Source organism: Crocodylus siamensis, chromosome 4 (genome assembly GCF_052110815.1).
Source record: "Crocodylus siamensis isolate JL-2025a chromosome 4, ASM5211081v1, whole genome shotgun sequence".
Taxonomy (NCBI): Eukaryota; Metazoa; Chordata; order Crocodylia; family Crocodylidae; genus Crocodylus; species Crocodylus siamensis.
This window is the reverse complement of record NC_143398.1, coordinates 110,453,589-110,466,561: the sequence shown is the minus strand read 5'-3', so window position 1 is coordinate 110,466,561 and position 12,973 is coordinate 110,453,589. Positions and strand designations below refer to the sequence as shown.

Genomic DNA, 12,973 nt, shown 5'->3' with positions numbered 1-12,973 from the left:
ACAATCACACCTTCTGCCACACCTGTGGCATGGCAGGAGGCATGATTATATGGATCATGCATTAGATCCAGTGCATTAGACGTGTAGAGCGGGCCTTAGGGCCAAGAGGTTGGACAGAGATTTGCATCTTGCAGTACCTCAGATGTGACTGATCAGCTTCACAACCATGGTTTCCAACTGGTTCTTGAGAGACTCTCCCCTAAAGGTCCCTAAAATCCTGTAGATTTTTCCCTCAATCAAATATAATAACAGTTGACAACCAGTGTGGAATTTAAAATAACTATATAATTAAACTACTTACAATGTTCCGTTATTTTCTGTAGTGCCTTCGGCTGTCATGAAGAATTGCATGCTTTCCCTCAGATCTGAATACCAGTCTTGTGAGGTGTTGATGTAAATCCACTAGTTCTGGTTGTATCTCTGCTGAGGTGATTTGCCACAGCACATAAAGCTTTACATTCTGATTTATTTTGGACTTTAAGATCCTCATGCTTTTTTTCAGAGTTAGGTCTTTTTTCTTGTTGCCCACACTGTCAAGACAGTCTGCTCTCCCTAGTCTCCAATCTGGACTCTGTGGCTCACATAGTTTCAGGAATGCTACTCGTTTTGTCAAGGTTTTATTCTTGATCTTCCAGTACAGGTTTCCCTTGCCAACCACAGTTTTGTGTATCCACGCTAAATATTCTATATACCATTTTCGCTACTTCTGTGTTTGTTGCCGAGCATGCGGAGGTCCCCCTCCCCGTCCCCCCCCACACACACTCCTGTGGGACGCTCCATGTGCTCCACCATCACAGCATTCACAAACTGTCCCTGGTACCTTGAGGTATGTAGAAAAAACATTTAAAGGTATGTCTATGGCCAGATCGCTGATTCTCCGAATAAGCATCGAATCTTCAGATTCGGATTCAGCTGAATTGAATCAGAGACAGTGATCCAAATCAATGAATTGAATCACTGTCCCTGATTCGGGTCAAATCCAAATTGAATAGGGCCTGTTTCGCACACCCCTATTTGGTAATCCTTAACTGCTGACTCAACAATAACAGAAAACTCGAGCCCCTAGGCTATAACATAAATCTCTGCCAATTGGCTACAGCATCATTCGAGTCCTCACCAGTACGGCATTGTTCAGCCATTCAGGCCCCTTCCTTTTCCTCACTGAGGCAGAGCTCCTTCCCCTTCGGTTGCCAGCAGGGAACTGCCTGGCTGGCCTCCGCCTTGGGTTTATATGGGAGCCAGGCCCTGCCCCTTCCGGTTAGCTGACTCCCACCGGTTACCCGGGCAACCCGCAGCTGGATTCCTTACTTACTGCTCCACAAGTAGCAGGCACCTTAGTGCCCTGTTACACATGGCCTCTCTACGTGAGTGAGTGGTAAAGGTGAGCAATTTGTGAAGAGGTCAAGGAAAGTGATGTCCTTAGAAACAAAACTAGAGTTGTTGGATCGTCTAGCACATGGCGAGAGTGTGGTGACTGTAGGGAGGCATTGTGAGAACCGTTAACCATTAATGAATCTGCTGTGAGAACCATGAAGAAAAGTGAGGCTACTATTAGGGCTAGTGTTGCGAGTGGTATACCAGGAAGTGCTAAAGTTTCTTTAAAAGACCCACTACTCAACAGTGAACCTTTTTTTAACCTATTAAAGGTAAATAAAAAAATATTTTTATTAGGGGTGTACAAAGTGGGCTATTTGATTCGGATTCAGCCCAACTCAGGGACAGTGATTCAGTTTGTTGATTCAGATCATTGTCCGTGATTCTATTTGGCCGAATCAGAATTGAAGATTCGATGCTGATTCAGAGAGATTAAGGGATCCTCTGATTCAATTCGGATTTGGAGATTTGGCCACCAAATCGGGCCGAATCTCTGCTGAATCGAATCAAGGACCGAAGCTTCACACAGCCCTAATTTTTATACACTGTATGTTCCTTTATTGTTCATATTCAAGTTCCTAACCCCGTTTTCCCCATTAGCCTTTTGTCTTACCAACCACGGTTTTGCCAACCACGGAAACTTTCAGGAACCTAACCCCTGCAGTTGGCGAGGGAGACCTGTATTCTTTCTCTGAGTGTTTTGTTTGAGATCCCAATCATGATCTGGTCTCTTACTAGGTATGCAACTAACACTCCCTGTCAAAAGCAGCCTGCAAGAGTGGTTCTTCAGTCTCAATCCATTCACAAATTCTTTATGTTTTGACTTCCTGTTGGTACTTGTTGTTTAAACATGTATCACACAAATCATTTCATCTTTTGTGGAAAACAGTACTCTAAAGATTTCTTTAATCCAATTCTATGAATGTCCTTTGCCTGAGTTAACTGAAAACTGTTTAAAGTATCAGATGCTTGGAAACCAGTTTTGGTCAGAAATAAGGACATCTCTTCTGATGGTCTTCCTTTTTCCTGGTACCCATTGCTTGCTGATACACTGTGAAGTGCTGGAAATGTTCTTTGTGTTTCCAGAGTTTCAACTTTCGGGCTTTTAATAGCCCCATTCTTCAAGGTATTTTTCTAGTCCCTTTACTTCCCGTTTCCTTCATTCAGGGTGCATCTACATGTCATCAATGTGTCATAGCTACTGCTCATTAAGTTTAGGACTTGGATAACAAAGTACTAAATCAATGTGCAGTAACTGGTGCTACTGTGCAGTAGAGTCAGCCTACAGGTTTTTACAGACATTAACTGAGTAGTACCATATTAACATGAGTTTTGCCCAATGCACTACTGCCTAGTGTTATTAGGCTACTTCACAGCTAAAATCTTGTGTAGATGCACCCTAGGTGTCTTAGTTTTAACTGATGAGATTCACATAAGATGAGCCTTCATATCAGTGATTCTCAACCAGGGTGCTGTAGCATCCTGGGGTGCCTTGAGACCCTTTCAGGGGTCTCCTGGGGTTTCACACAGTATTAGCAGTGGTATGTGTGTAAATGTGATTCATAAGATAAACCAAAAATTTCAAATAGGAATCCGTAATGTCAAAAACATTTTGACCGTTTGCCATCTTTCTGAGTTATCTGCAACAGAAAGAACGCTTCATTAATTTTTTGTAGTTAAAAAAGAGCTGGTGTTTTCCAAGAGGTGTCACAAGTCTAATGGCAAGTACCTTGAGTCTAAAAGGAGTGAGAACCACTGCTCTAGATAATACAGTAACCAGTGCCAACAAGCTCTTGCTGTAGCATCTAAAGCAGGGGTGGGCAATTACTTTGGGCGGAGGGCTGCTTACTGAGTTTTGGCCAGCCATTGAGGGCTGCATGATAGGCAGCCAGGGGCAGATAAATATTAATTTTCTAAATTTTTTAGGGGCCCTGCGGGCCAGAGAGAATGGCCTGGCAGGCCACATCCAGCCCCCGGGCCATGTTTTACTTACCCCCGATCTAAAGGCAATGCAAGGGGCATGTGTGTATTGCTAATTTACTTTAGTACCCTTCTGGGTATGTTTATGGAATTTCTCCCCATATCATCTAAGTTGTTACCAGATTTGCCCGCTACTTTGGGGCATGCTCATTTATTAGGGCTAGGGTCCTGGTAATTCTATTAATGTGCTGCTTGTGTTACTTGTGTTTCTATACAGAGCTGTATCTCTCCCCCTGCAAGCCCTCACCCCCAATGGAGCTATCTTGCAGGATTCAGTTCAGTGGGGCTGGGTTCCTCCAGTCCCCAAATCAGTCACACACACAAACACACACAGATTAACGTGACACGCCTGACCTGGCCAGGTTGATCAGCATGGACAGGCTGACACCCTCATATGCCAAGAATCAGTTCATCAGAGCAACAATAACCACAGTCAGATACAAGCACACAGTTAAACAGAATACCTCTGAATCTGGCTGGGTGTCCAGATGACACCCTCATGGGCCAGCGTTCAGTTCATTAGGGCATGTCTGAGCCAAACTGGGTCAATCAGCCTGTACAAGCTGATCCCCTTATGTGTTTCAAACTCAGCACGTCCCAATCTTTTAGCCTCTTGATGAGCAGACCCCACAGCATTTTTGGGCTACACGGGGATCTTTAGCTTAGGTAAAAGGAGTGTTGCTGCAGAGCAAGTGGGAAAGGAGAAGTAAAGAAGGAAAAATATACCCGATTACCACCAGTTTGACTATAAAAGTTATTTATTGCTAAGTAGATGAAATATATAATGACACTAGTAGTAATAGATATGCAAAGAAAAAACAAACACAAACAGTTACAGTATACCCTGGTTTCACTAAGTATTTGGGGAAACTTAGCTCAAGCTTAACTAATACAGTTCAAGTTCAGAACTCTGTGCTTAGAGAGAGAAGAGAAGAGAGAGCGAGCTGGGATCTCACCAGTCCAAGGTACTCGGGTTGCAAAGCTGACAGGTTAAAGTTCTCAGCACGATCTTTGAAGGGAGATGATCTGCCTCCTTCAGCCTCTCCAGAAGCAAGCAGGTGGTGTCAACACACACTGCTGCTTCTTTTACAGATTTTTATACCCTCAGTTCAGCTTCTTTCAAGCATTCTCAATAGTGTAAATCAAATTGTCTTTTCTATTGACAAGGGGTTATCTGGTTGGAACGTCTCAGGAAACTGACTGATACTCAGGAAACACCTACTTAGGAGCCAGCTTGACATTCCTATGGATAGCAGATATACTTGATGGGACATCACCTGGTGTCTTCAGAAACAACAGATTGCAGCATCAGGGTTTTGGATTTTTACTTGCTGTGAACAAGCCTCAGCTTAGCATGACTTTTCCAGATCTTACTATAGTCTTTTAACAGACTGAAGGCAATTATTGGAGTGTTCATAACCTGTTGTGGAGAGGACTTCCACCAGTCGTCTCGGGAAAAGTATGACAATACTTGTGGACAGAGCTCCAACGGGCTGGACGCTATGATGAGCCCTGTACCATTGTTCAAATGTTGTCCATACCCCCTCTGACTCGGTCTATTGCCTCAGCATTCCCTAACCCGGGAACTGAGTTTTAGCCAATTAAGTTTACATAGGCCTCCCATAGTGGGGCCGGGGAATGTACAGCCCGAGATGCCTAGTAAACTTACTTCTGCTTAGAGGTAGTGGGGGAGGGAGGAAAAATCCTTTGTAAATCCAGATTAGAACTGGTCTGAAAAATGCTGAGCTGGGTGTGAGGGTTGATTAGCATTTGGAGCACAGCTTCCCCATCATGCAGTGTTCCCCTGCTTTGCTGATCCCAGAATTCACTGCAGTCTCTGCTTTAGGCTTTCTGTTCTCCATCTCTCATGTAAATGAATGGTCATCTGGTCCCATCTCAGATGCAAATGGGACCTAGGGCAGTTGTTTCACTTTTGTCACCCTTATCTGGAGGGTTTTAGGTGTGCCTCTCACTGCATTTTAATCAGTTTCTGTTTAGGTAGAGGGGGGAGGGGGAATTCTTTGTGAGTCAGACAGTCTGTGTCCTGTGTCAGGGTTCCCCAAGAACAGGGAGCTGAGAGGTAATAAAGTGGAAGTTATATCTTTCTTAGTTTTGTTTGCTATGTTTATGGAGTGCTTGTGCTTACTGATGCTTCTAGGGATGACTTGAGAAGAACATTGAAACACTATGTACAGTTACATCGTTGAGCCTGAATTTAGAAAGCAGAGAAGTAACCTATCAGAACAGAGGATTTGCAGATTTTAACTATATTACATCACTTCATTATATACACTTCATTAACATGTAGTGCGAAGAGAGAGACCTGAAGCTCTTCTTGTATAAACTCGCTTTTATTTGTTGTTTGGAAATTCCAGAAGACTTCCAGTAATTCATAGTCAGCAAGTACTTTTCACCCTGAAGTGTTTGTTTTAAGTCTGTTTACTTACTTAAACTGAAATACAAACTGAACACAGAGCTCACTTCACTCAGCAGTGTAATTCAGCCACTCTAAGGTGAAATGTAGCAGCTCTTTTACAGTATCACCAACAATGGCAAAACTGTGCAGAATACTATGATTCTATCTCTGCTATAATTTGCTGTCACTATTATATTGAACAAAAAGATCCTTGAGAAATCATGTCAAAAACACCAGAAGACTATACTCAATTTTTATCTGACAGTGTGCATTTTAGTGGGAGGGAGAGGTGAGTATCACTTTGGGAAGGGTAGCTGACTCTGTAAAATGTTCTTAAGTCATCTCAGAGGAAATGGCCAAAGAGAGATGGAATTTCCCTTGAGATTGATACACACTAAAGGCATGTTAAATGAAGTTCCTTTGCTACATAAATTTCCAACTGGGACTCTCACGTGAGTCTTGGAAAACACAGAGAGTAAATTAAGGAGGAATTATTTAAGCTTGAAGTCTAGTATGCAAATATGTTGGTACATTAGAGATTCTAATATATCAAGCAAAATTTCAGTTATCAGGTATCGCTTGGTCTGCACTGTTCCATTACTAAAGTTGTTTGGGACAAAGAAAAGGCTGATATAGGTGGTAAATTTCTTGAACAACCAATCTTTAAATAATTTTAACATCTAAACCAGCTTAATGAATTCACCAGTAATTTCTTACTGGTGTTCAGAGTGTGGATACTATGTATTTCTTCATACCAAAGATATTGAATTGGTACTTTTAGGATAAAACAGAAATTATCCCTAACTTTGGGGACATGACTGGTGCCCTCCATAATGAACTTTCTTCCCTGTGATTCTTAGCTTTCCAGTTGGAGGCACGTGAGAGCAGAATTCTCTTTTATTCATGATAGTTAACTGCTTTTCTCTGTACTAATCTTTGACTGCAGTGATAAAAAACAGATACAAACAGATGATCTGTGCTATGTCCTATCAAAATCAGAATGGTCTAATACTACTGCAAAGCATATATTTGCCTAGTGATTTACATTCATTCAGCATTAATGCTAATTAAAGTTGTATTCATAGAATGTATTGTGGAAGGCTGCATAAGGTGCCTACTATTTTAAGAGAAGAAGCAGCTGGCATAGCAGTCTGCAGGTGGGGTCAGAGCTGATTACGGGCACAACTGACCCAGGGAGCCTACAAGTGGTGGCTAGGGTTGATCAGAGGGAGTCATCTGACCCAGAAAGAGGGCTGGGCTTAAGACAGATACAACCCCAGGCCCTGAGCCGAGCTGGCAGTAAGATCTTGGAGGCTACTGTTTGAATATCTATGGAGTAGGATGGGTCCCGCTCTGGAACGCCAGCAGATAGCAGACATTTGAAACAGTCTGGAGGTCTGGGAAGGAGCTAAGGGGATGGAGGAGGTTCCTGGGGACCCAATGTTGGGTCCAGAGCTCAGTGAAAGGGGCCGAGTGTATGAAGGCCTGTTGAAGGGTTCAAATAGCCCAGAGAGAGGAGCTGGGTTTGTGTGACCTCTAGATGGTTCCAAGTTTGCTCAGAGAGTGAGAGAACTATGGAGGGGCTCAAGAGGGTGGACACATAGGGGAGGGAGGGCTGACAGCTGAAAGACTGAACCTCGGAGTCTTAACTGGCCTGTGTAGGGCCAGGGCCCGAGGAGGGTCAGAAGGTTGAAGTAGATTACTGCAGACCCTGCCAGAGCTGAGGAGCCTGGAGATCTTGACTGGGCCTTGGAATGAGAAGGCTGAAGGTCCATGTGTGGCCATCGCCAACAGAGAGGGGGTCAAGGGGCACGCGACACAGGATGAAGATAACTGATATAGGGCCATCTGAGGAGTAGGGTTCGAGAGAAAGGGTCTGAGAGAGAGCCAGCCAGAGGGGCCCACAGATGAGATTGCACTAGGGCCAGGAAGCCTGGGTGTCTGCAGCCCAGAAGGTGTGTAGGATATTAGGGGAGAGCCCTGGAGAGGCCAGGAGTTAAATCAGGATGACCAGAGATTTGTCCTGGGTAAGGTCTGAAACTGCACCCTACTGGGGCTGGTCAGCATGAATTGCCATGCATGGGCCACCACATGGAAAGGCAAATATGGAGCTCCTGAAAGCCTCCACTCTCAATGCCTTGTGGGTTACCCTGTGGAGGGGAAGGCAAAGGGACCACACCCTGACAGAGAAGAAAGGGAGTAGCATGAGGCCCAGTGAGGGGCCAGGAAGTGACCAAAGTGGCCTGGCAGCCCAGGGAGGGGTTGCATAAGAGACTAAGGGGTCTGAGGTCCCAGGGGGGCCGGATGATAGACTGAGGGGTGTGGCAACCCAGAGATGGGTCAAGTGAGAGACTGAGGGGTCTGGCAGCTCAAGGGGGGGGTGAGTGAAGCGACTGAGAGATCTTAGGGTCCAGAGGGGAACTGCATGAGTGATGGGAAGACATCAATGAGGATGACATCTGCGAATTGGGGCATGGTGTAGGGTTGGAAAGGAGCCACACAATTGACCCATAAGGCCTCAATCACAAACCTATTAATCATTACAATAAGACCAGGGCAGCCTCCTGCATTTTACTAACAACACCAAGGTGTGGTAGGAAAGAAGAAGGTGACTGCCCCAAAGACCAGGGTAAAGGAATTTTTTTTGCCTCCAGGAGCTTCATGGCCACCCCTGGAGATGGTACCCTGTCACAGGTATCTAAAATGACAGGTTATTTTAAAGACCTGCATATTTCCCACATGGGAGCTAGTTACTGGAAGTATAGGGAAAGATTAGCTAAGCATGTACTATCATTTGAAAAGAATTCTGATATATTATATTTTAGTATAATACATTATAGTGAATCTGTTTCTCCAGAATTAAGTCATTTTAATTTGTTCCGTTTTTTTAAGAGGTAGACTCTGAATTTCAAATCTTGCAAGTTTCAGAAATATGAGTTAAAATGATATCATGCCATATGGCCATTAACTTTTCTTCTCATGTCTCCATACCAATATTTGTAGTTTTACTGTCTCATTTTTCTAATACTATCTTCCCTGTTATTGGGTGGATGACCCAAATAATCAACCAGGGGTATAGACAGACATAACATTTGAAATATTTCTAGTGTTGCTGAACTGCTTTCAAGAGTGAGCAGCACAGACTGACATGCCCTTTGAAATGCTGTAAATGTAACCCTGAAAGTAGCAAGTGCTATTTAGAAGAGTTTCATGAGGAAGTACTCTCTGTTACATATGCATACCCTGTGTAGCATGACAAGGGACTCCTGGGTCCCCCGACATCCCACAGTGCTCTCCTTTTTCTCTGCCTCTGTAGAAGAAGAGGAAAGTGAGAACAGGGCATTATGCTGTTGAGCACTCTTTTGTCTCTTCCATTTCTTCTCTCCTGGAGCACCCCTGACAGCTGGATTCTGAAACTGGGACACTAGAGACCCTGTGTCGCTCCATCAGAACTGGGGTTCCTGCCCTCCAGTCCCCACATGCCTCTCTGTATCTGGTCTCCTAGTTCCACCAGGGGATGCAGGGCCTTCAGTCTCCTAGTCCCAGCAGGAGAGCGCTCTGAGAGATTGGAGGTGGAGTATACAGGAGAATACTCACCACCATTAGTTTCACTCTCTGCAACTGCAGCCCTTGGGAGACCAGGAGCTGCAGAGCTGTACTGAGAGTTTAGTTAGTTCCCCTGTGCCCACGGTGACACTGGGAGAGTGGAGCTACAGATCATCATAGCCTCCTGTCATGCCCCTAGCTGAAGAGGAGGATGCTGCATGCAGCTGTATTGACTTTGAAATGCTCCGGCAGAGGTGTGTGAAACAGGGCAGTAAGTCTGTCCCTGGCGGAAGTGCTCTGCTTTTTAAGTACTTAAAATGCTACGTTGTTCCCTAACCAAGGGAAAGTAACTGTCTATAGGTGAAGTATCAAAATAAAGACACTGGAAAAACACACAGGCAAAATTCTTATTTCTTTCAGCTACAGTAATTCCAAATTATATGAATTACACTCCTAGTTAAACTATCATACAAAAACATGTTTTTTATTTCTATTAATGTAATATGAAAAAAATTGAAATAAAAGTAACAAACTACATGGAGGAATTTGTCTTTTTCAAATAATAAGACTGATATGTAATATAATATTAAGTTAGGTAGGGCCTAGAATGAGGAATTGAGCAGAGGAAGAAGAAATAGGGAGAGAACAGAGGGCTAGGTTATGTTCGTAACTTTTGATTTCTTAAGAGAATATTGTAACTTACGCTAAATTTGCATTATGATTTCTCATTAAAATTATGAAAAAATATTAAGTATGCAGATTGATAGAGAGTACTAAAGTTTACACAACTGTGGAATCCACTGTTTTTAAGTTGATTTTGTCTACTTGGCTATGTGGTTTTCTGGGCTCTATAGAACAAAGCTTTTTAGATTTTTTTAGTAAGTGTTTAAGCTCAAATTGAACAATTTTTTACCCTGTGAATGAAGGAAGAAGTTAAAAGTGGATTTGTAACCTAGCAGTTGTTAAATTCCCATCCCATAGGCATGAATGTCTGTCTTTGTTTCAGACCGCTGAAGTGGCATTAGCTAATTTGAAGAACAAATATGAGAATGAAAAAGCAATGGTGACTGAAACAATGACCAAACTTCGAAATGAGTTAAAGGCCTTGAAAGAAGATGCAGCAACCTTCTCATCCTTGAGAGCAATGTTTGCCACCAGGTAAGGGTTTGCCATATTCTTTTCAGTTGTCCAGCATTTTAAGAGCAAACCTGTGATGTGAGTGGGAATGTATCGCCAGCTGCATTTCCTGTATTGTTGATGCACTACCCTGGAGATTAAAAAAATACCTTCTGCAAGCAAGGGCAGAGATCTATTAGATGAAGGTGAATGTGGTTTATAATCCAAAACATGCAAAACTTTAAAGCTTTCAGAAAGCACCAAACTGCATACCTCTGAAAATAAAGCTTTAAAGTAGAAATGTTAATGTAACCTTGGCAAAGGGTTATACATGATTATATTAGAGTACAGTATATTAGACCCCAGGGGAGGCACACCTACACCAAAGGTTAGTGAGGAACTAGTTAGGGAACTTCTGGAGGGACTGGATGTATTCAAATCAGCTGGTCCGGATGATCTCCACCCGAGTACTGAGGGAGTTAGCTGCGGTCATTGCGGGACCCCTGGCATGGCTTTACGAGCACTCGTGGTGCTCTGGTGTGGTGCCAGAGGACTGGAAGAGGGCCAATGTGGTTCCCATCTTCAAAAAGGGTAGGAAGGAAGACCCGGAAAACTATAGGCCAGTTAGTCTTACCTCAATCCTGGGCAAGCTTTTTGAGAGAATTATTCTGGTACATGTCCACGAGGGGCCAGCAGGGGAGATTATGCTTAGGGGCAACCACCAGAGGCAGGTCCTGTCAAACCAACCTAGTGGCCTTCTACGACCAGGTCACCAAATCCTTAGATGTAGGGGTAGCAGTGGACATAGTCTTCCTGGACTTTCAGGAGGCCTTTGACACTGTCACTCACCCTGTTCTCATTAAGAAACTGGGGGACTGTGGTGTCAACACCCACACAGTCAAATGCATCGCCAACTGACTGGAGGGCCACACCCAGAGAGTGGTGGTGGACTGGTCATTTTCAACCTGGAGGGATGTGGGCAGTGGGGTTCCGCAGGGCTCAGTCCTCAGGCCCGCACTGTTCAACGTCTTCATCGGTGACTTGGACGAGGGGGTGAAAAGCACCCTGCTCAAATTTGCTGATGACACTAAGATGTGGGGGGATGTGGGCACGTTAGAAGGAAGGAATAGGCTACAATTGGACCTAGACAGATTACAGGGGTGGGCGGACGAGAATAGGATGGGATTCAACACTGACAAGTGCAAGGTGATGCACCTGAGGAGGAAGAACCAGCAGCATACCTACAGGCTGGGGAACTCCCTTCTCATCAGTACAGAGGCAGAAAAGGATCTTGGAGTCATCATTGATGCCAAGATGAACATGGGCCGGCAGTGTGGGGATGCAGTCAGGAAGGCCAACCACACCTTTCATGCATCCCCAGATGCATCTCAAGCAGGTCCAAGGAGGTGATTCTCCCCCTCTATGCGGCACTGGTCAGGCCGCAGCTGGAGTACTGCGTCCAGTTCTGGGCACCGCACTTCAGGAGGGATATGGACAACATGGAGAAGGTCAAGAGGAGGGCCACTCGCATGATCAGGGGACAGCAGGGCAGGCCTTACGAGGAGAGGCTACGGGACCTGAACCTATTCAGCCTCCACAAGAGAAGACTGAGGGGGGATCTAGTTGCCTGTTACAAACTAGTCAGGGGGGATCAGCAGGCATTGGGGGAGTCCCTGTTCCCCCAAGCATTACCAGGAGTGACTAGGAATAATGGTCACAAGCTGGCAGAGGGTAGATTCAGGCTAGATATGAGGAGGCGCTACTTCACTGTCAGGGTGGCTAGGATCTGGAACCAACTTCCAAGAGAAATGATGCTGGCTCCTACCCTGGGGGTCTTTAACAGGAGGCTAGATTAACACCTTGCTGGGGTCATTTGACCCCAGTACTCTTTCCTGCCATGACAGGGTGTCAGACTTGATGATCTGCTCAGTTCCCTTCCAACCCTACTAACTATGAATCTATGAAACTATAAGTATATTTGGATTTATACCATTTTTGTAGTAGAAAGTAAACGTTAGATTTATGTTGTTCGCATTTAGAAAAGGTCCATAGTGGTTCTGCCATGTTGCAACTTTCATATAGCTAAGTATTAGGACTGTGCAAAGTGGCTAGTATTCACTTCAGATTCAGATTCAGCTGATTTGGGGGACAGTGATTCGAGTAGGTGATTCAAATCACTGTCCCAAATTGATTCGGCCAAATCTGATTTGGAGATTCAGCTGCTGCCGAATCAGTGAAATCTCCAAATCACACAGGCCCCATCCCCGTCTGCTGTCCCATCCCCAGCAATGCCTGCCACGCCTCCCCCAGCTCCTGGCACTTTGAAAAAAACAAGCCCCCACTCACTGGGTGCTGCCCAGCAGGGGGCGATCCCCACTGCCCCCCGTTGCCCCCACGCTGCATAGGGGGCTCTGCCACGATCCCCCCAACCTCCCTGCACTTTCTCAGCTCCCCCCATGGCTGCTCCACCCACCCCAGCTCCAACCATTTAAGAAAAAAACCCCCAAATCCCTCAGACTCACTGGTTCCTGCCTGGGAGGC

The 12,973-nt window shown here is 44.8% G+C and overlaps 1 protein-coding gene across 4 annotated transcripts in view; it reads left to right on the top strand.

Annotated features, from left to right (window-relative positions):
• BICD1 (BICD cargo adaptor 1) overlaps positions 1-12,973 on the top strand; it is a 263,812-nt gene that overhangs the window by 201,883 nt on the left and 48,956 nt on the right. For all 4 annotated transcript variants that reach the window (XM_090043335.1, XM_090043334.1, XM_090043332.1 and 1 more), the window contains exon 6: positions 10,323-10,474. In XM_090043335.1, the coding sequence (XP_089899461.1) occupies positions 10,323-10,474 (152 nt within the window). The remainder of the gene's footprint in view (positions 1-10,322; positions 10,475-12,973) is intronic.